This window comes from Pelophylax lessonae (assembly GCF_965119305.1).
Source record: "Pelophylax lessonae genome assembly, chromosome: 4".
Lineage (NCBI taxonomy): Eukaryota > Metazoa > Chordata > Amphibia > Anura > Ranidae > Pelophylax > Pelophylax lessonae.
In genome coordinates this window covers 343163637-343191377 of record NC_138771.1, presented here as the reverse complement: position 1 = coordinate 343191377, position 27741 = coordinate 343163637, and the positions used below count along the sequence as shown (strand labels likewise).

General features: G+C 44.9%; 1 protein-coding gene across 2 annotated transcripts in view; it reads right to left on the bottom strand.

Annotated features, from left to right (window-relative positions):
* Positions 1 to 27741, bottom strand: part of PPP2R2B (protein phosphatase 2 regulatory subunit Bbeta) — a 599706-nt gene that overhangs the window by 523878 nt on the left and 48087 nt on the right. The window contains exon 1 of one of the 2 annotated variants that reach the window (XM_082253121.1): positions 13951 to 14240. The exons of the other annotated variant lie outside the window; for it this stretch is intronic. Within the exon in view, the coding sequence (XP_082109247.1) occupies positions 13951 to 14029 (79 nt within the window). The 5' untranslated portion in view covers positions 14030 to 14240. Of the gene's footprint in view, positions 1 to 13950; positions 14241 to 27741 lie in introns of those variants that run through there. 2 annotated transcript variants of the gene reach the window in all.

Here is a 27741-nt window from a genome sequence, read left to right as displayed (position 1 = left end):
GGGCCCTTACACACAGTAAAATGTACAGACAGATCACATTGTTTCTGAAAGAAGAGATACTATAGAATTAAAAGATAGTATTTGTATTTTTCTACTTCCCATAATTCTCTCACAAATGTTAGTCAAACTTATAATATTTAAAGTGATTCTAAAGTTAAAAATGTTTTTTTACCTTAATGCTTTCCTGCATTATGGTAAGAAAAATGTCATCGCTTGTGTCGCCACTTGCAATTGGCTCCTGCTGCTGTCAAATTCTGTGATGAGGGATTGGGCGCATGGCCGAGCTGTGCTGTGTGCAGGGTGGATTTGATTTAAATCAAGTAGATTTAAATCATGATTCATTTCACTAGTAAAAAGGCTTGATTTAAATCAACTCGATTTAAATCATAATTTTTAACCACTTCTGGACCGGAAGGCTTTACACCCTTATGGGCCATACACACTATAAGATTTTCTGAAGACTTTTTCCTTTAGACTTACCAAAACCATATAATATGAGGTCAAACCTAAACACTTTCGATTTGTATGCAATCTGGCAGGCCCTTGCACTACATAGAAAAGGTAAATCTGAAGGAAATCTAACCACAAAAGTTGGATAGTGTGTATCCAGCTTTAATGACCAGGCCATTTTTTGCGATACTGCACTGCGTTCTTTTACCTGACAATTACGTGGTCGCGCGACGCTGTACCCATAAAAAATTGGCGTCCTTTTTTCCCCCAAATAGAGCTTTCTTTTGGTGGTATGTGATCACCTCTACAATTTTTATTTTTTTGCGCTATAAACAAAAAAAAGAGCGACGATTTTGAAAAAAGAAACAATATTTTTTACTATCTGCTATAAAACATTCCCAAAAAAAAAAGTATCATTTTTTAATTTATCATTTATCAATTGTCATTTTAGGTCAATATGTATTCTGCCAAATATTTTTGGTAAAAAAAAAAATCACAATAAGTGTATTTTGATTGGTTTGCGCAAAAGTTATCGCGTCTACAAACTAGGAGAAAGATTAATGTAATTTTTATTTATTTATTTTACTAATAATGGCGGCAATCAGCGATTTTTAGCGACATTGCCGCGGACAGATCAGACACCTAATTGACATTTTTGACACTTTTGGGGGACCAGTGACATTACTACAGTAATCAGTGCTAAAAATATGCAGTGTTACTGTACTAATGACACTGGCAGGGAAGGGGTTAACATCAGGGGCGATCAAAGAGTTAAATGTATGCCTAGGGGGTGCTTTCTAACTGTGAGGGGATGGGCTTATGGAATCAACACAGGGACCTGTGTTCCTAAATAGGAGGAACACAGAACCCCTGTGTTAATTGCTGACAGAACAACGGTCTGCCGGTCTGTGATCCCAGGGAGCGAACGCGGGAGCCCAGTGGCAATTGCGGCCGCCGGTCCCACAGATCAGCTTCCCCTCTCGCGAATTGCCACGCACACCACCCGAGGAGCGACATATGGGTATGGAGATTCGCACAGCCGAGCCACCTTGCCACAATATATCTGCGGCGGGTGGTCGGCGAGAGGTTAAAGAGCAACTGTTATTTCTCTCCCCCAGCGCTTCTCCTCTGACCCGCTGTTGACTCATGACAGTCCCATTCACTTTAATGGGATGGCTGGTGATGCGGCAGTGACACAACAAGGTAAGGGACATGGTAACAGCAGGTGAGTGGATGCCTGCTAACATGCGCTGCCATCATGGATCTTAAACCACTTAAGGACTGCCCAGAACAGATATGCTGTGCGAACCAACATACCTGTACGTCGCCTCATGCTCTATGGTGCACACCGCTAGTTACCTGCTCCTGCTGTGATTGGACACAGCGGGAGCCAATCAGCGGGTACGGTGAAAGCGTTGTCCACCGAGACCGGCCGATCGTTCAGAGGAGAGTCAGAACAGAGGTCTGCCTTTGTAAGCAAGGCAGACCGCCATTCTGTCAGAGAGGAAGATGGAGATCCTGTGTTTCTGCTAAGCAGCTACACAGATCTCTGCCTTCCTCCAGTTAGCCCCCCCCCCCCCCACACACACACACAGTTAGAAAGAAGGAGCACACTTAACCCTTTGATCGCCCCTGATGTTAACACCATCCCTGCTAGTTTCATTAGTACAGTGACAGTGCATTTTGTTTTTAGCACTCATCACTGTATTGGTGTCACTGGTCCCCAAAAAGGGTCACTTAGTGTCAGATTTGTCCACAGCAATGTTGCAGTCCTGCTAAAAATCGCTGATCGCTGCCATTACTAGTAAAAAAATTGAAAGAATTAAAATTCCATAAATCCTCCTAGGTAGGTGCTAGAGAGAGAGTATAGTTTTGGATCCTTTCTGCTTACCAGAAGGATTGTCAGGTAAATCTATATTGTTTTCTGCCTACCAGAGAGCAGGATCTGCTAGTGAGGTCTGCTCAATGTGCTCAGGTGCAGCTCAGCTTGTCTGAAGTGTTTCACACTGGTCCAATAGGGAGGCATATTCAACAGTGGGAGGAAACCTGAAAAATTAGTGCACAGGCATTTAGTACAGCCCTAGTGATTGGCAGAGGAGAGTGCTTTGGTGCATGCTGGGATGCTGTATAAATGTCAAGAGCACATGTGCTCAGGGTCTTACAGCTGGAGAGCAGAGTCCCAGAGGGAGGGAGCGGCTGCCTCCTCCTGGGTAGAAGTTGCCATGCGGCCTCAGGTAGTCAACCTGAGGGCCTAAATAGAGGAACTGAACCCAGAGTTCCTGTAGAGCTGACTGGAAGGGAGACACGGGAAAGGATCTGATTTTGCATACAGTGAGTACAGATCTGTGTCAAGGGGCCTGACCTGGGCGTGGCCAACCCTGCAGCTAGAAGAGTCAGTGGACGGATGTCAGTAAAGGGGATGCTAGAGACTATCCTGAAGTTAATGTAAATCACAAAGTATATTGCTGGAGAAAAAGCAAGGAGACTTAACCCTTTCCATACATGTGGCAGTATATGGTCCAAGCAGTGTGACTGCTTCCACAAGTAACCTAGTGAGGCCAAGTAAGAGTTGTCCTTATAAACTGTATATGGTTCCAGTTGGTGTATCCCACTATTCCCTTCTCCCATCCAAGTTCCACAATAAATACTAAAAACCAATACCCCTGGACTGTTTATTGAGTAACGAGCCATTGGGAGTAAGGATGAATGTGTGAACTGTCCCCTAGTGACTGTCTGCTGGTAATCAGAGGAGGCCCAACAAATCACCATACAGCAAGCCCTACAGGGACAGTGCTACATAGCATAAAGTAAAAAATATTGGGTTCTTTTCTAAACTGTCTGTCTTTTTAGTTTATAGCGCAAATAATAAAAACTGCAGAGGTGATTGAATACCACCTAAGAAAGCTCTATTTGTTTGGAAAAAAAGGACATCAGTTTTACTTGGGTACAACATCACGCGACCGTGCAATTAAAGTAACGCAGTGCTGTATCGCAAAAAATGGCCTGATCATTAAGGGGGTAAAACCTTCCGGGGCTGGAAGTAGTTAAATGTAAGGACTTATTCATGCTGGTAGTTAGTGTGAAACTGTGTGAATGCATCAACGCAGTGCATGTTATCTCAGCTTGCAGAGCTTGGATTCATTGAATGAGTTTACCAAAAATGTAAATATTGCAGAATTAACAGCCTCATGCTACATACCATTTCATGCTGAATAAACTAAATTATGTACCTTAAATAGAAAACTATCTTTAGATAGATTTTTACTCCAAAAGCATTTTATTAAAATAAATTTAATAAAAATAAAACCAAATCTGAATTAAATAGAAAAAAATCAGATTTAAAATTTTTTTTTTTTTAGTAGATTTTTATCCACCCTGGCTGTGTGTCTATGGACGCACATAGCCCTGCTCAGGAGCCCGCCCAAATGTGTGCCCCTATGGCACATGACTTGCTATGGGGGCACACACAGGAGAGGAGAAGTGGAGAGTGTCAGCAGGGAACTCCAGAGGAGGAGGTAAGGGGCACTGTGTGCAGTACCATAAAAAAAGAGCTTCCAACAAATGTTTATCAACATTGTTAAGGCTGCTAAATAACTATAAACACAATGTTTTACAATGTATCATTTCATTCTTTTAGATCAAAGGAATGAACTTCCGTCTGTAAGTCCCGATTCACACTTGTGCGATGCGGGAAGGCTGCTAATTCGCAGCCTGTTCCCGCATCGCAAACGCACCTCTGGCAGTTCACACTGCCATATGCGATACGCAGGGGGTGTCAATTAAAAGTTAACGACACCCCCAGTTGCGATCGCATATCGCAGTGCGATCTGCAAGTACGCACAGAATCCGATCGCACAAGTGTGAACCACTGTGCGATCCGATTCTACTGCGGCTCAAAAAAAGCCTCATGTGCGTGTTTGGTGCGGATACAGTGCGAATTCAGCCATACAAAGTGTATGGCTGAACTCGCATCCGCACATCAGATCGCATGTAATTAGGAGCAGTGCACTCCGAATTACATGCGATCTCCGCAAACGCGGAAGTCTGAACCGGCACTAAGTGAGGGCAGTTTAACCTAAAAAAAGACCAAGGCCCCTTTCACACTAGCGGACCGTTCAGATCCGCCTGTCCGTTTTTTGGCGGATATGAACGGATAACCCATGCACCTCTATGGGGCATCGGATGTCAACGGAGACATGTCCGCTGACATCCGATCTGTCAAATCTGGACGGATGGAAACTCTATTTTCCATCCGTACAGCGGATCGGATGGGATCGGATGAGAACGGACAGACGATCCGTTCTCATCTGATTCCCCCATAGAGAACAGCGGGGACCTGACAGCTCTGTCTCCACACACAGTCCAGAGACAGAGCTGCCATCCGTCTGCTCAGAAAAACGGAGTCCGCCGACGGACTCTACAGTGTGAAAGGGGCCTAAGCCTTTTTCTGACATTTGTTGCCTACAAGTTAAAATCAGCCCCCCCAAATATTATATATATATATATATATATATATATATATATATATATTTTTTTTTTTTTTTTTTTGCAGAAAAATACACTTTACCGAAACAGTAAAGTTCGCCCAATTTTCTTTGTAAAATGTAAAAGATGATGTTACGCCAAGAATCGTGATCTTTATTCTAAGCAAAAAAATTGTGATTCTCATCCCAGAATCGTGAAGCTCTACTATAGGTACAAACATTTTATGGCAGTTTACAACCACTTTCATTGGCAGGCGATTCCTCTCTTATCCTGTTTGGCTATGGGACAGGAAGTGAAGGGAATTCCCCGCAATGGGACACAGATGGCGAAAAAAAAAATAAAAAATCAGGCAGGAGCTATAACTCTCCCATGCTCTATCCAAAAAAAAAAAAAAAAAAGGTTTACCTCTCACAGAGATCACAGCCCTCCCCCTGAAAATGCATCCATTCGTTTTTTTCTCTCCAGATAAACATCTTTGCTCATTCACCATCTAGTGCCAGGGTCTTCAAACTATGGCCCTCCAGTTGTTCAGGAACTACAATTCCCATCATGCCTAGTCATGTTTGTGAATGTCAGAGTTTTACAATGCCTCATGGGATCATGGGTGTCCGCAGGTAGGGGCAGGGGGGGGGGGCAAAAGCCCCCCCCTGGAATCTCAACTTCCCCTTTAAAGTGGTTGTTAAGCCACTTGATACCATCCTTTCTGGTCTGTTTAATAATCCTGTGTGCCCCTGTGTCTGTGTTTTAAAAAAATAAGGCGTTTTTTACCAGTTTTCAGAGTGCCGAGCACCGCTCGCGTGAAAAAGGGCACTAAAAAGGGGCGGAGCATGGGTGACCTTAAAATAATGCCCCCCCCTGAAAAAAGTTCTGCGGATGCCCATGCATGGGATGTGTAGTTTCGCTGGAGGGCCGTAGTTTGAGGATCCCTGATCTAGGGTCACCATCAACTCCCTAGGCCAGTGATGGCGAACCTTGGCACCCCAGATGTTTTGGAACTACATTACCCATAACGCTCAACTACATTGCAGAATGCATGAGCATAATGGGAAATGTAGTTCCAAAACATCTGGGGTGCCAAGGTTAGCCATCACTGCCCTAGGCCAACATAATGGCTGATTGATGAGAAAACCATGTAACTCCTGGTGCTTGTGCAGTTCCTCACACATGTCCGACACAGATTGGCCCCTACTGCAGCATTATGACTTGCTACAAAGTTATAATGTACAGTCTGATCAATTCAACTGTGAATGCGTACTGTATGTGCAACCATAAACAAACTATGACTTGAGCAGCATGTAAGTGCTGGTTCACATATATGCGAATCCACTGCGGGTTCCCGCATCGCATTCAAATCGCAGGCAGATATGCGAATCGCTGGGGGGGTCAATCCAAAGTTAATGACACCCCTTGATCAGTTTGCATACTGCAGTGAAAACTGACAGTTTGGACATGAATCAAATCGCATAGGTGTGAACCATCATGGGATGCAATTCTGCTGCAGACCCAAAAAAGGGTCCTGTGCATGTTGTGTCCGAATCCAATGTGAATTCAGCCATATAATCTGTATGGCTGGATTTGCATCGCACAGACATCGCTTGTGATTTTCAGAGCAGTGAGCTGCGAATCACATGCGATGTCTTTCATGGCACTGATGTGAACTTGGGCTTAGTGGGTATGAAAAACCGGGGCGCTTGTTTATCATATGAAGTCCGTTCAGAATTCTCAGTAATAAATGTTCTGTAGTCACTTCAGACATCAAAGCACCTCAGTCACTTCTACCATAGCAGCAAATTATGAACCATCTATAAGCATTATATTATCAAATTGGTATTGGTTGAATGCCTTTAAAAAGAGCGCCAACATAGCATCCTGCCATTCCTGCCCATGCTAAAATAAAATAGATCATTTAGTATGTACGGATTGTGTAAGTATTCAGTGACAATGTGGCATCTACAAGTATCTTTGCCTGGCAGAAGCCTCGTTAATTGAAAAAGGCAACCATCCGAAATCCTGTCCCAGCCAGGACACTGAAGACACGAGCCCTAATAGTGAGATATTGACCTTGGTATGTTAGAAGAGGTCACCTAGTAGCTGGATGCCTCATCAGTTAATAGGCCTTAATGGTTTACCGTTCAGCGATCTCATTCTTATTTATACTGTAATATGACATGCTTATCCTAAAATACTATCCGAAAACAAGGTTTATGTCAATCTGTATGTGCTACTGATAACTATGGCATTTAACTCTGGACAAGTGTAGGATTTTCTGGGATTCACACAGCCACCTCCTACAATTTCCTGTTTTTCTGAATATGTTCTGCTCTCTGAGCAATAATCATTAACCCTGTATCCGATTTGTAACAAATACGCTCAGAAGAGCAGACACCCAGATCTCCAGCCTGCCAACACCTATTTATGTCCACAAAGGAAATATTATATCATAGAGTGACCATACACTACACAATCTGATTGTATAATCTCCTTTAGATCTACCATCAACTATACAAGGGTGCTCATCCTGCGGCCCTCCAGCTGTTGCGGAACTACCAGTCCCAAGAGGAATTGCAAGGCTAACAGTTATAAGTATGACTCCCAAAGGCAGAGGCATGATGGGACTTGTAGTTCCACAACAGCTGGAGGGCCACGGGTTTAGCACCCATGATTGTAGTACAAGGGCCTTCCTGATTTGATACTAAAGCAATGAACTGATTAAGGCCCCTTTCACACATGCTGTCCGTTTGTCCGTTTTTCATCCATCCGTTGACGGATTACAAACAGACATCAATGCATCTCTATGGAAAAACAGATGTAAAAGGATGATCAATCCATTTACATCAGTTTATATCCGCATCCGTCATCATCAGTTTTTTAAACTGATCAAAGCTCTATTTTTTTGTCTGTTAAAAAACGAATCGATTGAAAAGTTGATGTCAACTGACAAATGGTTTTTGCATTGGTAGTGGATGTGAAAAAAATGGATGAAAAACGGATGAAAAACTGATGAGCATTGATGAAAAACTGATGAATTCTTCATCCATTTTGACGTGACTGAACTGATGAAATGAACTGTCCGCATGTGTGAAAGGGACCTAAATAGTTTTTGTAGGAGATTGTACAATCTTTAAAAATGATATGCTATACGATCTGATTGTATAATCTGCAATATCACTGAACTCTCATCAATTAGACTGTATAACATATGGCAAGCTTAAAGCTGGCCATACACTGTACAATCTGATTGTATAATCTGCAATATCACTGAACTCTCATCAATTAGACTGTATAACATATGACAAGCTTAAAGCTGGCCATACACTGTACAATCTGATTGTATAATCTGCAATATCACTGAACTCTCATCAATTAGACTGTATAACATATGACAAGCTTAAAGCTGGCCATACACTGTACAATCTGATTGTATAATCTGCAATATCACTGAACTCTCATCAATTAGACTGTATAACATATGGCAAGCTTAAAGCTGGCCATACACTGTACAATCTGATTGCACAATCTCTGTATGATCTTCTTTTTCAATTAGACTGTATAACATACGGCAAGCTTAAAGCTGGCCATACACTGTACAATCTGATTGTATAATCTGCAATATCACTGAACTCTCATCAATTAGCCTGTATAACATATGACAAGCTTAAAGCTGGCCATACACTGTACAATCTGATTGTATAATCTGCAATATCACTGAACCCTCATCAATTAGACTGTATAACATACGGCAAGCTTAAAGCTGGCCATACACTGTACAATCTGATTGTATAATCTGCAATATCACTGAACTCTCATCAATTAGCCTGTATAACATATGACAAGCTTAAAGCTGGCCATACACTGTACAATCTGATTGTATAATCTGCAATATCACGGAACCCTCATCAATTAGACTGTATAACATACGGCAAGCTTAAAGCTGGCCATACACTGTACAATCTGATTGCGCAATCTCTGTATGATCTTCTGTAGCTTTACCAAAATGATGTAATATAGGAAAAAACCTAAACAGCCATTTGTATATTCGTGTCAGGCAGGCCCTCATACTACATGATTAAGGGTTAATCTGAAGCCAATTGTACAATCAGACTATATAATGTATGGTCACCTTGAGGCCTCCTTCACATGACTGTTTAGCTGCGTCCAAAAGATTCCAGCGGCAAGAATCAGCATTTGTGCATCCAGAATGACAGGTGCATGCAAATTGCGACAGCCACTAAGCTTGCAGAAAGTGCTGACAGCGGCTGTCGATGTTTGAATGTATTTGCATACCTGAGCTTAGGGAAGAGTGTCCGAGCCTGGAGGCAGTCAGATGTGTCCATGTGACCCCCAACCCTTATCCCCGTTCATGTCGGCACGACAGGTCAAATCGCAGCCGCAGCCGATTTCCAAAAGTAGTCCCTGCACTACTTTTGGCGACTTTGGGGGGCAACTGCAATAGACATCTGTGCAAGAACCCACATAGATGTCCTTCAAGTCAACCCTGAAGTCAGACTGAAATGAGGCTTTGAAATCATGCAAGTTCATCTGAAGTCGCACAATTTCAAAGCCGCGTTCAATGTGAATGGTTGCTAACTGCAGGTACCAGCCTTGTATAGGCTGAGCAGCCGCCGCTATTCACATGCACCTGTCATTCCAGCTGCAAGAATATGCTGATCCTTGCTGCTCTATCCAGTGGATGCAGCTAAGCGACAGTGTGAAAGAGGCCTTAGACTTGAGTCTGCTTCCAAATAACCTGCAAACAGATACATGATATGCTCTATAAACTATGCAACGCTGCACCCAATCAGAAGAGGATTTACTTTAAAGAATACATTAAAGTGGTTGTAAACCCTTCCATATACCCAGAGAAGTGACTGGCCTCAGGTGATACACAGAGATAAAACAAATCCTACATAAGTTGTATGTTTATCAACTGCGGTCTTTTCCCTACAGCCAGTCAAAGTGCAGAATTTACACAGGATCCCCCAGCTCTGAAAAGCAGAGGGCGGAGAGCTAAAGTTACATCAGTGAGGAGAGCTGATTGGAGGGAAGGGACACACCCCCCTTCACACAGCACACAGGAACAGAGCTGAGGCTGTCAATCTGCTGGGGGTCCCTCCCCTGTCACTATTTTTCTCTTGGTGTCAGGAAAACTTGTCAGAAGTGACTCATGCTGATAGTGGAGGAGTGAAGCAGCAGACAAAAGTGACACTAATGCATCATACACACGCAACGATTATCGGCCGACCGATCGTCCGACTTTTGTCCAGAGTTGTGTTTTGTTGGTTGGAATGTGCCTAGACTGCACACGAATTTTCTCGGCGAACAAAAATCTACTTCAGAAGTGATGTCATGTGCTGGTTTACTTTCCGTGTGTTTTTTCTTCTCTGAGCATGCCCAGTCTTGCTCATCAGATTTTTGTCTGCCGAAATCTGTACTGACTGACGGAAAATCGGCCATTGTGTTGACGGCCAACAAAAATTTTATAGCATGCACACCAGATTTTATTCAGCCGAAAAGTCGGAGTCGGTTGTCAAAAGCATCATACTAACAAGCCGAAAATCAGCCGATCGGACGTTGGCCGAAAATTCACTACCAATAATCGATGCGTGTGTACGAGGCATTATGCCTCGTTTCCACTGAGTGCTACGGTATGGTTCGGTTCAGTACGGTACGGTTCGGAACGGTACCCCTTGCGTTTCCACTGCCAATAGTACCCTTTCATGATAGGCGTGGTGTAGCAGGAAAGCTGTGATAGACGATTCTCTGTCAACCAATCAAAGTTCTGCAGAGTGTAGCTCCACCCTGTTGGTACGGTACTAATGTGCTTGGTACCCCAACGAAAGGGTCCCAAAAAAGTGGTACGGTACGGTTCGGAATTAGGGTACCATTCACAATGGAAACGGCAAAAATAGCGTACCGTACCGAACCGAACCGCACCGTAACGTTCAGTGGAAACTAGCCATTAGTGCTCTTATTAGAGACAACTACAGAGGGATATACTTTGTTCATATTTCAACGGTTTACAACTTCTTTAAGTCCATCTAAGCCTTCATCAAAAAGCCTTTCCTTTCAGTAATCTCCAATATTCAGGTTGAAGCAGGTGGAGCTGATGAACTACAAGCACCTCCACTGGTAGTTCAGAGTGGAACCACACATAGAAGGGTGACAACACTGCTGTCTGTAAAATGCATACAACGGCAGCGTTGTCACTCCACTAGTGGAAGTGTGGGGAAGGAAAATGTTTGTAAAGGTTCATACTGACAGTGAGACAGAGCACAGAAGAATGAGTGTGAAGAAGGAATAGAATAAGGAGAGATAGGCCTTATTCACAAGGCTGTAGATGCATGGGATGATCTCAGGCCAAACCACTAAAGGCCAAGTAAATGGGCCATGTGCCATATGGATGGCTCATTCCGTATTGACACGTAATCAGCAATAGCGTGAAATCAGCAGCGGTGGTGCCGCCAGCTACATCTTGGTATTATTTACACACCATCCCAGAGCAGCGGCAGTGGTGAGTAGGGTCCATTTATGCTGGATAAGTGCAAATGTTACATACGTACAACATATGGATACACTTTGTGCAGGATATTGCTGCCATCAAGATACTACATGAGACAGGAAAAACCTTAACATGTGTACAGCGAAAAATGTGCTCAAAAATTATTTGATGATGTTTTGTTCTTTTTGTTTTGTTGTTTTGTTTTGTTCTTTTTTTTTTTATCCAGTGTGATAAAGAAAAATGCAGATCACCGCACATAACGTGGATAAGCTCCTAGGCCTCATGCACACTGAGCGTTAAAAACGTTGCTTTTTTTTCTGCCTCTAAACACCCCTCCGTGTTAGCCTATGGGTCCATGCACATGTAAGTACTTAGAGGCAGAGACAAACCCACAGGAGTAGCAGCGGTCTGGCAGAAAAAGACGCTTGACGCGTGTAAATGCATGTAAACGCTAGGTGCTTTCAGGAATAAATGATTATTCTGGACAATGAAATGAATTGACACCCAAGTCAAGATGCGTTTACACATGATGCGCATTCTTTATGCCAAAACAGGAGGAAAGGCGTTTAGAACAGCTGGGCAAATGCCCCATGTGCATGGGGCCTCAAAGCAGAATTCTGGGATAAACCTAACTAATCTTATAGAAAAAACTCTGTACCCCCTCCTAACATCTATGCTGACTAACCTGTTTAATAAAGTTGTACATACTTACCTATTTTCAGCCCTCTCCGATCCGGTCATGTGATCTCCCCTGTGTCAGGCAGCTGCAGGGGAGAGGGGGAAGCGCTCAACAACAGCTGGTAATGCCTGGAGAGGTGAGGTCAGCCCAATGTTGTCAGAACTCCCTCCTCTCCACTGCAGCTGCCACTGACTGACACAGTCTTAAAAAATACTCCCTGTCCCCTTTTAACACCTATGATAACTAACTTGTATAAGGATGTATAAACCTACCTATTTTTAGCCCGTTTTCAGTCATGTAATCTGGCTTCACTGTGTCAGTCAGTGGCAGCTGCAGGGGAGTAGAGGGAGGGCCGACAACAGATACGTTTTTTCTGCCTATGAGTTATGTCACCACTCCAGGCATTACCACTCTCTCCCCTCCTCTGCAGCAAACGCGACACAGTCTTAAAAATGCTCCCTGCCCCTCTTCTAACACTTATGCTAACTAACTTGTATAAGAAAGATGAATATACTTACCTATTTTCAGCCTGCTACAGTCATATAATCTGGCTCCCCCATGTCAGTCAGCAGCAGCTGCAGGGGAGAAGAGGGAGGGCTGACAACAGATGGGTCATAGCTGCCTATGGGTGATTTCACCGTTCAAGGCATTACTAGCTCTTGTTGAGCACTCTCTCCCCTTCCCTGCAGCTGCCGCTGACCAACGCAGTCTTAAAAATGCACGTTACCCCCCCCCCCCATCTAACACCTATGAAAACTAACTTGTATAAGAAAGACGAATATACTTACCTATTTTTTAGCCAGCTCCGGCCATTTATTCTGGCTCCCCTGTGTCAGTCAACGGCAGCTGCAGGAGAGCAGTGGGAGGGCCGATAACAGATGGGTAAAAAAAAAAAACTCTGCCCCCCCCCCCCCCTCCTAAGATCTATGCTGACTAACCTGTATAAGAATATGCTTACCAATTTTCAGCCGCCTCCGGTCAAGTTATGTGGCTCCCCTGTGTCAGTTAACGGCAGCTGCAGGGGAGAAGACGGAGGGCCAACAACAGATGGGTGATAGCTGCCTATGAGTGATGTCATCGCTCCAGGCATTACTAACTTTTGTTGAGCAATCTCTCCCCTCCCCTGCAGCTGCTGCTGACACAGGGGAGTCGGATCACATGACCAGACCAAAGCAGGATGAAAATAGGTAAGTATATAGATCTTTCTTTCCAGGGTTATGCAGCGTAGGTGTTAGGAAGAGAGTAGGGGACAGGGGAGAAGACGGAGGGCCGACAACAGATGGGTGATAGCTGCCTATGAGTGATGTCATCCCTCCAGGCATTACTAGCATTTGTTGAGCACCCTCTCCCCTCCCCTGCAGCTGCTGCTGACACAGGGGAGCCGGATCACATGACCAGACCAAAGCGAGCTGAAAATAGGTAAGTATATAGATCTTTCTTTCCCGGGTTAGGCAGCATAGGTGTTGAGAAGAGGGTAGGGGGCATTAGGTACATCCTGGAATTCTCCTAAAGCTGGAGGTGGAAGGTGACAACGCTGCTTCTCCATACAAAGGCAGCGTTGTCACCTTCTAACAGTGAGTTTTGATAAAAGTTAAAGAAAACAGCAAAGTGTGGGAAGCAGGTATAAAATAAGACTTATCAGTCAGGATAAAGTTTAGGTGACAATAATGCCCCCCATATCCAGGCAGGAGGGAGGCTCCATATAGTTCTTGTCCCCCCAGAAGCTGGTCTCCCAGCACTGTGTACTGAGGCAGCCATGGCTGCTATGTGACAGCTTGGAGAGCAATGTTAGTAGGGAAGTCAGGCTGCTGTGCCCCCCACCCCCGGTGCTCCCTACCTTCTGTATGGCAGCTGGAAGACAGGATGGTATTGGGAGGTCTGAAGATGTAAGGCAGGTAACGAGAAAAGCATTTCATCTTCACATGAAGGGGCAGCCCGCCCGTTCAATCCATGTTAGGCAGTGGCGCTCTCCCAGGCAGTCGTGTGTCCGGGGCTGTGCACGTCTCCGGTGCAGGCAGACCCCATCCTTCCCTTCACTAGCTCCAGCACAACGTCAGCCTCCCATTCCTGCAAGAGGACAGCTCCAACTCTCACGGCTCCGGCAGGCTGGCCAGGCTTCCTCTTCATTGGCTGGAGCTGTGTGGAGCAGGATTTGCTGACTAAGTCAGTGCTGCTTGTAAACACACCGCCATCCATCCATCCCCTCACTACAGTAATCTGCTTCCTCCGCTATGGGGATAGGGAGGCAATGGGCTCCTCAGGGTGCTGGGGGAGAGAGAGTCTGACGACCCACACATTCCCCTCTCACTGGGGGCACACTTATGTCCATGCCTCTCATTCACAGCACAACTAAAAGGGAAACTTTTACAGGTTTTTTTGGATAGAATAAGGCAGTGGTCTCCAAACTGCAGCTCAGGGGCCAGATGTGGCCCTTTCATAGCCTTTATCCGGCCCTTAACCACTTTACAACCGGAGGATTTTGCTGTCTTCCGTCCAGGCCACTTTTTGCGATTCGGCGCTGTGCGACTTCAACTGACAATTGCGCGGTCGTGCGACGCCGTACCCAAACGAAATTTACGTCCTTTTTTTCCCACAAACAGAGCTTTCTTTTGGTGGTATTTGATCACCTGTGCGATTTTTACTTTTTGCGCTATAAACAAAAAAAGAGCGTTTATTTTGAAAAAATAACAATATTTTTCACATTTTTTTATATGAAATTCCCCCCAAAAAAGATGTAAAAACCAATTTTTTTAAAAGTTTTTGGCCAATTTGTTTTATGCTACATATGTTTGGTAAAAAAAATCGCAATAAGCGTATTTTGATTGGTTTGCGCAAAAGTTATTGCGTTTACTAACAAAGGGAAAGATTTCTGTCATTTTTGGTGTTTTTTTTTTAACGCGTAATGGCGGCGATCTGCGATTTTTTCTTTGCGGGACTGCGACATTGCGGCGGACAGACCGGACCCCTGACTGACATTTTTGACACTTTTGGGGGTACCAGTGACATTACTGCAGTAATCAGTGCTATATATATGCACTGTTACTGTAAAAATGACACTGGCAGGGAAGGGGTTAATTTTATTGGAGAGGGAGGGGTTAATGTATGCCTGGTGCTTACTGACGTGTAGGGGGGGAGGTGACTATGTGATTCATGGACAGATCGGATGTCCAGCTATGCTGAACAGTCCGATCTGTCACTCCCTGTCACTATGGAGATCCGCCCGCTGTGTTTACACACAGCGGGCGGATCTCCAGACTCGATCCCCGACGATCGGGTAAGAGCAGCGGCGATCGCCGCTGCTCCTCCCCTGGCCCGACTCCCGCTGTGAATGAAAACAGCGGGAGCGAGCCTGCGGCGGCGCGCAAGCGCCGCCCAGAAGGGGAGGAGTCCAGTCACGTTAATACTACGTGACTGGACGGGAACGAGCCACTCTGCCGCAGTAGTATTACTGTGAGCGGTAGTAGAGTGGTTAAAGGACTATTCCTCCTACCAATAGGAGGCACGATTTATTTCAATGATACCAACGGTGGGGCATAATTCCTGCCACTGATTGCAATTATGGGGCACTATTCCTCCCACTGACACCAATGACAGAACACTATTCCTCCACATAATACCAATGAAGGGACATTATTTCTCCCACTGGCACCAATAAAGGGGCACTATTCCTCTACATTATTCCTCCCACTGATACCAATGAAGGGATATTTCCTCCAAGTGACACCAATAAAGGGGCACTATTCCTCCACATAATACCAATGAAGGGGCACTATTCCTCCACATAATACCAATGAAGGGGCATTATTCCTCCACATAATACCAATAAAGGGGCATTATTCCTCCACATAATACCAATGAAGGGGCATTATTCCTCCCACTGATACCAATGGAGGGACATTATTCCTCCCACTTACACCAATAAAGGGGCACTATTCCTCCACATAATACCAATGAAGGGGCATTATTCCTCCCACTGGTACCAATGGAGGGACACTATTCCTCTCCCACGTACACCAATAAAGGGGCACTATTCCTCCACATAATACCAATGAAGGGGCATTATTCCTTCCTCCCACTGTTCCCACTATTCCCACTATTCCTTATTCCTGTCCTCCCACTGGTACCAATGGAGGGACACTATTCCTCTCCCACTTACACCAATAAAGGGGCACTATTCCTCCACATAATACCAATGAAGGGACATTATTCCTTCCACTGAAACCAATAATGGGGCACTATTTCACATAATACCAATGAAGGGGCATTATTCCTTCCACTGAAACCAATAATGGGGAATTATTCCTCCCACTGACACGAATAAAGGGGCACTATTCCTCCACATAATACCAATGAAGGGGCATTATTCCTCCCACTGGTACCAATGGAGGGACACTATTCCTCCCACTTACACCAATAAAGGGGCACTATTCCTCCACATAATACCAATGAAGGAGCATTATTCCTCCCACTGGTACCAATGGAGGGACACTATTCCTCTCCCACTTACACCAATAAAGGGGCACTATTCCTCCACATAATACCAATGAAGGGGCATTATTCCTCCCACTGGTGCCAATGGAGGGGCACCATTCCTCCCACTGACACCAATAACGGGCACTGTTCTTCTCCATAATACCAATGAAGGGGCATTATTTCTCCCACTAATACCAATGATAGGGCACTATTTTTCCCTATAATACCAAGGATGAGGCATTATTCCTGCCACTGACACCAATGATGGCGCACTATTCCTCCCACTTTCACCAATAATGGCGCACTATTCCTCCCAATTACACCAATGATGGAGCACTATACATCCCACTGATACCAATGATTGGGCAATATTCCTCCCACTAATACCAATGATGGGGATCTATTCCTCCTGAGGTACCATTCCCTCCATTGACACCAATGAAGGGGCACTATTCTTCACACTTATACCAATGAATGGGCAATATTCCTCCCCATAATACCAATGGTGGGGAACTATACCTCCCCATAATACCATTAACAGGGCACTATTTTTCCCCATATTACCATTAATGGGGCACTCTTCCTCCCCATAATACCATTAATGGGGCACGTTCCTCTCCAAGTACAAATGACTGGACACTATTTCCCCCATGATACCAATGATGCCCCATTATTTCTCCCCTAATACAAATGATGGGACACCATTTCCCCCCATGATACCAATGATGGGGCACTATTTCTCCCCTAATACAAATGGGGCACTACTCTTCCCACTGATACCAATGATGGGGCACTATTCCTCCCCATAATACCAATGATGGAACACTATTCCTCCGACTGATACCAATATTGGGGCAATATTTCCCCCCCCCCCCATACCAAAAATGGGGCAGTATTTCTTACCATAATACCAAAAATGGGGCAGTATTTCTTACCATAATACCAATGATGGGGCACCATTCCTCCCCATAATACCAATGATGGGGCACTGTTTCTCCTACTGATACCAATGCTGGGGCATTATTCCCCCCACTAATACCAATAATGCAGCAGTATTTCTCCCTATAATACCAATGATAGGGCACTATTTCTCCATATAATACCGATGATAGGGCACTATTTCTCCCCATAATACCAATTATATTGCACTATTTCTTCCCATAATACCAATGATAGGGCACTATTTCACCCCATAATACCAATTATAGGCACTATTTCACCCCATAATACCAAAGATAGGGCACTATTTCACCCCATAATACCAATGATAGGGCACTATTTCACCCCATAATACCAATGATAGGGCACTATTTCTCCCCATAATACCAATGATAGGGCACTATTTCACCCCATAATACCAATGATAGGGCACTATTTCTCCCCATAATACCAATGATAGGGCACTATTTCTCCTCATAATAACAATGATAGGGCACTATTTCACCCCATAATACCAATGATAGGGCACTATTTCACCCCATAATACCAATGATAGGGCACTATTTCTCCCCATAATACCAATGATAGGGCACTATTTCACCCCATAATACCAATGATAGGGCACTATTTCTCCCCATAATAACAATGATAGGGCACTATTTCTCCCCATAATACCAATGATAGGGCACTATTTCTCCGCATAATACCAATAATAGGGCATTATTTCTTCCCAGAATACCAATTATGGAGTACTATTCCTCCTCCTACTGACTACAGGGGCTATGTACCTTATTACCTCCACTAACCACCAGGCCTGAGGCAGTGTTTACTCCCAATGACACTAATGAAGGGGCACTATTTCTCCCACTGATATTAATAATGGGGCACAATTTCTCCCAATGCTACAAATGATGGAGCACTATTGCTCTCTGTAATATGAATGATGGGGCACTATGCTTCTTCCTACTGACCACAAGTGCTATGATATTTATTTACTACCAATGACCACCAAGCCTGAGGAATTGTTTACTCCCACTGACACCAATAAAGGGGCACTATTTCTCACACTGATATCAATAATGGGGCACAATTTCTCCCAATGATACAAATGATGGAGCACTATTGTTGTCCGTAATATGAATGATGGGGCACTATGTTTATTCCTACTGACCACAGGTGCTATGTAATTTTTTTACAACCACTGACCACCAAGCCTGAGGAATTGTTTACTCCCATTGAATACATTTTCTATCCCCTCTGGCCACAGTCCCACAAAGTCTGAAGGACAGTAGTCTGGCACTTTGTTTAGAAAGTTTGGAGTACCCTAGCATAAGGCCTCCTCCATGTGGGCTGCCAGGGGTGCTAATAACAAGCCACAGTTTTACCATCCACCAGCCACCGACCTAATGCCTTTAATACAGCTGCAACTGGGACACTTTGAGGTTGATTTACTAAAGGCAAATAGACTGTGCACTTTGCAAGTGCAGTTGCTCCAGAGCTTAGTAAATGAGATGAAGCTTTACCTTGCAAAGAATACCCAATCACATGCAAGGAAGAAAAAAAAAACAGCACATGATTGGATGATGGAAGTCGGCAGAGCTTCCCCTCATTTTCTAAGCTCTTGAACAATGCAGAGCTTGCACAATATTCCAAACGCACACGTTCCTGAAGGTGGCTGTAAATGTAAGTAGGCCTGCAGCAACCACCAGCTGGAAAGCAAAGACATTCAACAGAGAAGGTGGCAGGAGGGGGGGGGGGGGGCATCCCATTCCACTCTCTGGGATAACAGTTGAGTGGCTGCTGAGCTGCATTGACTGTTATCTCCTGAAAGCTGATAGCTGGCTCTAAAAAATGGTACCGGGGTGATACCTGCAGCTGCAGGCATCACTTCGGTATAACCACTTCTTCCAGCCAACGTACAGGTAGGTCTGATTGCGGGAAGTGGTTAAAGTCGCAGTGTGAAGTAGGATCAAAGTCGCACCAAAAGTGACATCAAAGCAGCGTTCCAAGGTCGCACTGGAAATCATGCGGCTTTGCAGACACACTAATGTGAATGGAGCCTTTGAATTGCTTAGTGCTTAGTATAAAGACATAATTTGCAAAACACTGAAAAAATAAGGCCCTTTTTACACGCCCATTCCGATCAGAAAGACTGACAGGCAGACTTAAATGGAAGGTCCATGCAGCTCAGGTGGGTATAAACAGGCTTGTGTCTGTTTATATCCACGTACCTCAAGGATCAGTTTCGGTAAGGAAATAAAAACAGAAGATGACTTCATCCTCTTTCGTTTTCGTGCAGCAGATCAGAGGTAGCCTACAGTAAGGCCTTCTGCACACTGGACGTATTTGCAGCGACTGTTTTTGGCGTCAGACGTTTTTTTTCTGTAGCCAGTAAACTCCCCAGCATGTTATCCTATATGTCCATGCACACATAGGCTGTTTTCAGCAGTTTTTGGCAGGGGCGTTTTCTGGCTGGAAAAAAACCCCAGAACCCAGGGTTTTAAGAGGAGTTTTCAGCTGCAAAAACGCTCTAACTTTGATAAAAGCTAAAAAACGCAAAAAAAAACGTCAAAAAGCGCCGCTATGCTGTGTTTTTCAATGTTTTTGAGCCATAAGCTTTTGTGGGAGTATAGTTTTGCTAAAAAACAGATAAAAAATGCTACAGCTGGAAAAAGCTAAAAAACGGTGAAAAACGCTACTGCAAAAAAGCTGAAGAACTCCTTCTACAGCTTTCTACTGATGTTTTGATAATGTCCAGTGTGCATGAGGTCTAAGCAGACAGTGGGGTCTGTTTACACCTGGCTGCCCATAAAGCTCAGCGGAGTGTGCCCGTGTCTGCTCGCCAAAAACTAAGCGTGCACCAGTGGCGGCCCGGCATAGGGGGCGCCAGGGCGCTGCCCCCCCCCACCCCTAAAAAAAAGAAAAAAGAAAAAAAAATTACAAAAGGAACAAATAAAGTTTTGGAAAAAAAATTACAAAACGAACAAATAAAGTTTTGAAAAAAAAAAATTGTGTTCGCCGCTACACCGGCCTATGTGGTGGCTATGGGGGCGGGAGGCGCAGATTGGCTGCCTTCTGGGGGCGTAACCTGGGCGCAAGTCATTGTGCTTGGGCACCCCCACTTTCCTGATATCCTGGCTGTGATTGGTCCAGTCTACAGCCTGGACCAATCATCGTCCAGGACATCCCATGGCCCCATGCTGACCCCGCTGACGTCGCGTGGACCGGCATTGCAGAAAGCAGAGCGGAGAGGAGACCGGAGAAGAGGAGAGGGAGAAGCCACCGTGACTCACAGGGCTCCAGCCTCCAGGTAAGTGCACTGCTCTGTCGGGCACGCACGCATAGCTCTGCATTGGGGGACGTATACTGGTGGTCACTGGCTGCATTGGAGGCACGCACGCATAGCTCTGCATTGGGGGACATATACTGGTGGTCACTGGCTGCATTGGAGGCACGCACGCATAGCTCTGCATTGGGGGACGTATACTGGTGGTCACTGGCTGCATTGGAGGCACGCACGCATAGCTCTGCATTGGGGGACGTATACTGGTGGTCACTGGCTGCATTGGAGCCACGCACGCATAGCTCTGCATTGGTGGACGTATACTGGTGGTCACTGGCTGCATTGGAGGCACGCACGCATAGCTCTGCATTGGGGGACATATACTGGTGGTCACTGGCTGCACTGGAGGCACGCACGCATAGCTCTGCATTGGGGGACGTATACTGGTGGTCACTGGCTGCACTGGAGGCATGCACGCATAGCTCTGCATTGGGGGACGTATACTGGTGGTCACTGGCTGCATTGGAGGCACGCACGCATAGCTCTGCATTGGGGGACATGTATACTGGTGGTCACTGGCTGCACTGGAGGCACACACGCACGCATAGCTCTGCATTGGGGAACGTATATTGGTGGTCACTGGCTGCATTGGAGGCACGCACGCATAGCTCTGCATTGGGGGACATGTATACTGGTGGTCACTGGCTGCACTGGAGGCACGCACGCATAGCTCTGCATTGGGGGACATGTATACTGGTGGTCACTGGCTGCACTGGAGGCACACACGCACGCATAGCTCTGCATTGGGGAACGTATATTGGTGGTCACTGGCTGCATTGGAGGCACGCACGCATAGCTCTGCATTGGGGGACGTATACTGGTGGTCACTGGCTGCATTGGAGGCACGCACGCATAGCTCTGCATTGGGGGACATGTATACTGGTGGTCACTGGCTGCACTGGAGGCACACACGCACGCATAGCTCTGCATTGGGGAACGTATATTGGTGGTCACTGGCTGCATTGGAGGCACGCACGCATAGCTCTGCATTGGGGGACATGTATACTGGTGGTCACTGGCTGCATTGGAGGCACGCACGCATAGCTCTGCATTGGGGGACATGTATACTGGTGGTCACTGGCTGCACTGGAGGCACACACGCACGCATAGCTCTGCATTGGGGAACGTATATTGGTGGTCACTGGCTGCATTGGAGGCACGCACGCATAGCTCTGCATTGGGGGACGTATACTGGTGGTCACTGGCTGCATTGGAGGCACGCACGCATAGCTCTGCATTGGGGGACATATACTGGTGGTCACTGGCTGCATTGGAGGCACGCACGCATAGCTCTGCATTGGGGGACATATACTGGTGGTCACTGGCTGCATTGGAGGCACGCACGCATAACTCTGCATTGGGGGACGTATACTGGTGGTCACTGGCTGCATTGGAGGCACGCACGCATAGCTCTGAATTGGGGGACGTATACTGGTGGTCACTGGCTGCATTGGAGGCACGCATGCATAGCTCTGCATTGGGGGACGTATACTGGTGGTCACTGGCTGCATTGGAGGCACGCAGCATAGCTCTGCATTGGGGGACGTATACTGGTGGTCACTGGCTGCACTGGAGGCACGCACGCATAGCTCTGCATTGGGGGACGTATACTGGTGGTCACTGGCTGCATTGGAGGCACGCACGCATAGCTCTGCATTGGGGGACGTATACTGGTGGTCACTGGCTGCATTGGAGGCACGCACGCATAACTCTGCATTGGGGGACGTATACTGGTGGTCACTGGCTGCATTGGAGGCACGCACGCATAGCTCTGCATTGGGGGACGTATACTGGTGGTCACTGGCTGCATTGGAGGCACGCACGCATAGCTCTGCATTGGGGGACATATGCTGGTGGTCACTGGCTGCATTGGAGGCACGCACGCATAGCTCTGCATTGGGGGACATATACTGGTGGTCACTGGCTGCACTGGAGGCACGCACGCATAGCTCTGCATTGGGGGACGTATACTGGCTGCATTGGAGGCACGCACGCACAGCTCTGCACTGGGGGACATGTATACTGGTGGTCACTGGCTGCATTTGAGGCACGCACGCATAGCTCTGCTTTGGGGGACGTATACTGGTGGTCACTGGCTACATTGGAGGCACGAACGCATAGCTCTGCATTGGGGGACATGTATACTGGTGGTCACTGGCTGCACTGGAGGCACGCACGCATAGCTCTGCATTGGGGACATGTATACTGGTGGTCACTGGCTGCACTGGAGGCACGCACGCATAGCTCTGCATTAGGGACATGTACGCTGGTGGTCACTCCATTGGAGGCATGCACACATATCTCTGCATTGGGGACATGTACACTGGTGGTCACTGCATTGGAGGCACGCACGCATAGCTCTGCATTGGGGACATGTATACTGGTCACTGCATTGGGGACATGTATGCTGGTCACTACATTGAAAGGGGGCATTTATACTGGTCACTATATTGAAGGGGGCATGTACTGTGGGGTTTGTGCTAGGGGCCTGTACTGTGGGGTTTGTGCTTGAGTTGTTTGTGCGGGGTTTGTGCCTGAGGGGTTTGTGCTGGGGGGGTCTGTACTGTGAGGTTTGTGCTGGGGGGGTCTGTACTGTGGGGTTTGTGCCACTCTCAGTCCATGTATCCCATAATAGAATGTCTCTCACAGTATATCCCATAATAGGGCCCCTGTTCCCTATTATGGGATATACTAGTACTAATGAACCCCTTAATATGTGATATATTGGGAGAATTGGTTCACGCAAGCAAAATACAGGGGACAAAATGGGTGGAGTCTATAAGGGGTGGGGCTTCTGAGAAATGGGAGGGGTCAAAATGGAAGGGCGGGGTCTTGCGCCCCCCCATCTTAAAACTTCACCAGCCGCCACTGGCGTGCACAGATATGACATCAGCCCTACTGTTTTGGGGGTTTTCAGCATTCCCCCATGCTGCTGTTGCATTCCTGGGGACCTTTTTATTCAACAAGGGGTGTTGCAGGGGGGGCCCGGTCCTTGTTACCCCCCCCCCCCACTTGGGTCACCCACCTCCCCTTAGCTCTCATCAGCTCTCAGGGGTAACCCCTGCTGTCAAGTCTTTCACAGCTCAGGATCCAGATTATATTTTCCCTGGCTTTTACCAAGTGGTCCGGTCATTAACCCTTTTATATACGCTTAACCCAACTGTGGATGTCCCCTGATGAAGTGGGCATTGTCCTGTGAATTGCATTGAGACTGCAACTTCTGCAAATCAATAATGCTTTGATAACAACATTGGTGAATTTCTGCTTTTATTATGAGATAATCTATGTTGATTGGTATTTGTCTTTTGTGTAAATAAAAATGTTTTGTACATTTTTGAGGTGTTACTTTATTTAGTACCACTCAGAAAGTCCCTTGGGCAAATAGTTTTTTTGTTTGTTCTGAAATATTGGGGACCTCACAAATGCGCTTCTGGAAGAATGGTCAAACATTCCCATAGAAACACTCCTAAACCTTGTGGACAGCCTTCCCAGAAGAGTTGAAGCTGTTATAACTGCAAAGGGTAGGGAACTTAATATTGAACTCTACAGACTAAGACTAGGATGCAATCAAAGTTCATGTGTGTGTAAAGCCAGACGTTCTGATACTTTTTACAATATAGTGTGTGTATATATATATATATATATATATATATATATATATATATATATATATATATATATATATATATATATATATATATGTATAGAGATCAATTTTGATGTAATGATGGCCTATCTCATTTAGGCCCGAAAACGCCAGCTCAGTACATAGCCCACAATTGACCCCTTTTTGGAAAATAGACAGTCCAAGGTATTTAGTAAGAGGCAAGGTGAGCTTATTGAAGTTATACTTTTTGTATAACTTACCTAATGTATTCCCTTTTGTATAACTTCCCTTGCTCCCTAATAATTATTTGGCTAACCAGCCACTATATATACTCCTGGTCACTACGTATGGTGGTCATTACTTTGAATTACACTTGGCTGACTTTCTTATGGTTTCCCAGCCTACTTTCTTTGGTATCTATTAAATTATCTGTTCATTTTAGCCACACCTGGGGTGCTCTCTGATTCTTTTTTCCTTAAATCTCCTAGTAATTAATCTATTTATATTCCTTGACTTAGATGGTTCTGATATGCATTTAATAAACCTTAGATGCATTCCTCTACAAGGATAAAGTTTTGTACTGTTGCATACCTTGTCTGCTCCTGTATATGTCTACGTCACCCTCCTCGTTTGTCCTATATTGCGGTATTACGCCCTTTTTAAAGCCTACAGTACTATACAGGTATGTGGGGTATTTATTACTCTCATTTTAGTAGTTCTTATCTTCTTCCCTGTATGCTTAATTATCCAGATGCTAATTTTGATTATTTTCTTCTGATATAAGTATATACCGCGTGGACCCCCACATATGACCTTACTTAGGCCCCTTCTGCCTTCCAACCTGCCCTTTTTTCCCCCTCTGGCCCTGGTTAACCCCCTATGGCAATCTCCTTTTCATCACTATGTGGAAATAAGACATGCCAATGTTGAAACATCTTCTGTTATATTTTATTGGCTGTGTAAATACTGACTATATGCATATTGTATTGTCATCTAATTACTTACCTTTTCAATTATACAGAGCATCTCACTATAGCTCCAGACGAAGCTATTTTAGCGAAACATGTCGAGCAATGTGACTGTACAAATCTTCTGATTGTTTGAATACAACATCAACCGATCTCGATGGACGGCAGTCTCATCCTCTGTCACCTTTTATGAGATCTCTCTGATGTGATGTATCCACCAACATATGTTATTAACAATACTGTATAGTTTGTTATTCTGTATTAGTTACTAATCAGCCCCAATGATATGTTGATTTACCAATGCCTTTTTTGAGGCTTAATGTTCATACTCTGATGTAATTTTTTTAAAGGAATTTATTAATAAAATTGTTATTTTTTACTTCGGTGCCTTTAAAGTCCTTGTCTTCCCAACCAATCCATACTTTTTGTCACAATTTTTTGGAAAATGCAGAAATTAAAAAAAAAAAAGTTTTTCACAATGTTTTAATTTTTTTATACATACTGTCACCAGTGCAGTGCAGCATTATCATATAACTGGTGTGGTGGTGATCAGGGACACTGACTGGTGACAGTATGTAAAATAAATAAATAATAATATATATATATATTTTTACATGCAGTGACCAGAGCAATACAGCGGAACCATAGGAACACAGTCCTACTGTGGGAAGGTGAACAGAAATATTATTATTATTATATTTTTTTTTTTTTACACACTATGATTACTTTTAACAATTTTACTTTTATAAGAAACCATTTTTTTTTAATGAAAACTATTCATTCAGTGTTTACTATTGTAATTACCTGTGATTGGCCACAGCTAATCACATGGTACAGATAGGCTTTGATTGGCTCTGTCTGTACCATGTGATCACTTTGACCAATCACAGAGATCAATACAACAGTACACAATGGATGGCATAAATCAAGCCATTCATTGTCTACAATTGTCATGTGATCTGCTGTGATTTGTCACAGCGATCACATGGTACCGGCAGCGCTCTACAGTGATCTATCATCGGCTATGTCTGGTGGACACAGTGTGTGACAGATCGCACTGGACCATGGCCTGTGGGCTGAGCGGGATACTAGGAGGACATCATATGAAGCAGTTATTATACTGTATACTATAAAAATTGTGACAGGAACAATATTTTGTCTCTTTTTGTTCATGCTTTGATAAAGAAGAGGATTCTTTTCTGATCGATCTTTTCCGATAGGAATATTCCATCTATAATTGACAAGCCCAAAATTTGCTTGTAAAGAGAGGGTCAAGTAATGCATTTTCAATTTTCTTGCACTTTGTGTAACCACATGGAGATTGATGGAGGGTCCCCTCTTGTTTTTGTGAGCTGAGCTTCAAGGAATGGGCAGTGGGGCAAGTAAGTATGAAAGTCTTTACAGGGTGTATTTTCTATTTACTGTGATCCGCCGTTCAATAGTGCGCTGCTCAGGCTCGATCACTGTGGGGAGTAGTGTGGGTGATGCTGCGTCCACTGGAGTACCAGCAAGGGATGGAGCTCGTCCCGGCTCCTGTAGTCACTGGAAGGAAGAGAGGAAAGATCCCTGGTGCCACACATCCACAGAGAACTATGGTGGTAATGAGAGAGACAACCTCAGCCTGGGATCCTGCCAGGATATGCCCCCAACGTGTTCCGTCCTGCCCCCCGGAGCTTAATCATGTCCCAATGACTAAGCTCCAGGGGGTGGAGCGAAACTTGTTGAGGACGTGGCCTTGCTGAAGCCCAGCCTGATGTTGTCTCTCTCATTACCACCATGGGACTCCATGGGTGTGCGCCATCAGGGATCTTTCCTCTTTTCCTTCTTGTGTTTTCTATTTAAATGGTCTCAGAGTTTCTTTAATACATAACACATTATAAATTATTTATGAAACAGATCTAAGTAGGATGTTTTAATTACTGAATACATCTGGGATTAATTATCCAGAATTAGGGGGCTCTTGAAATAAAAGCATACATGCCCAGGGGTACTTGAGATAAGAGGACCCTCACCATGGGGTGTTTGATAAACATTGGATTTTACAAAGTGATACGCACTTTAAAAGAATTGCTGGTCTACAACATTATGATTTAGCTTTATAAGTGACAAAGTGACTTTCAATTGTTACTGCCTGAGATTATATAAATAATTCCTTGTACTTTAATTAACTGGAGGCTCTTGCAAACTGAGCTGTCTTTCTGTTTGTTTTGTTTACTGTATGTTTTTCAGTAGTGTAATGTCTACAGTATATATCTGCTTAGTTATTATTCAGAAATACGTTGCTGCATATGAGTACAT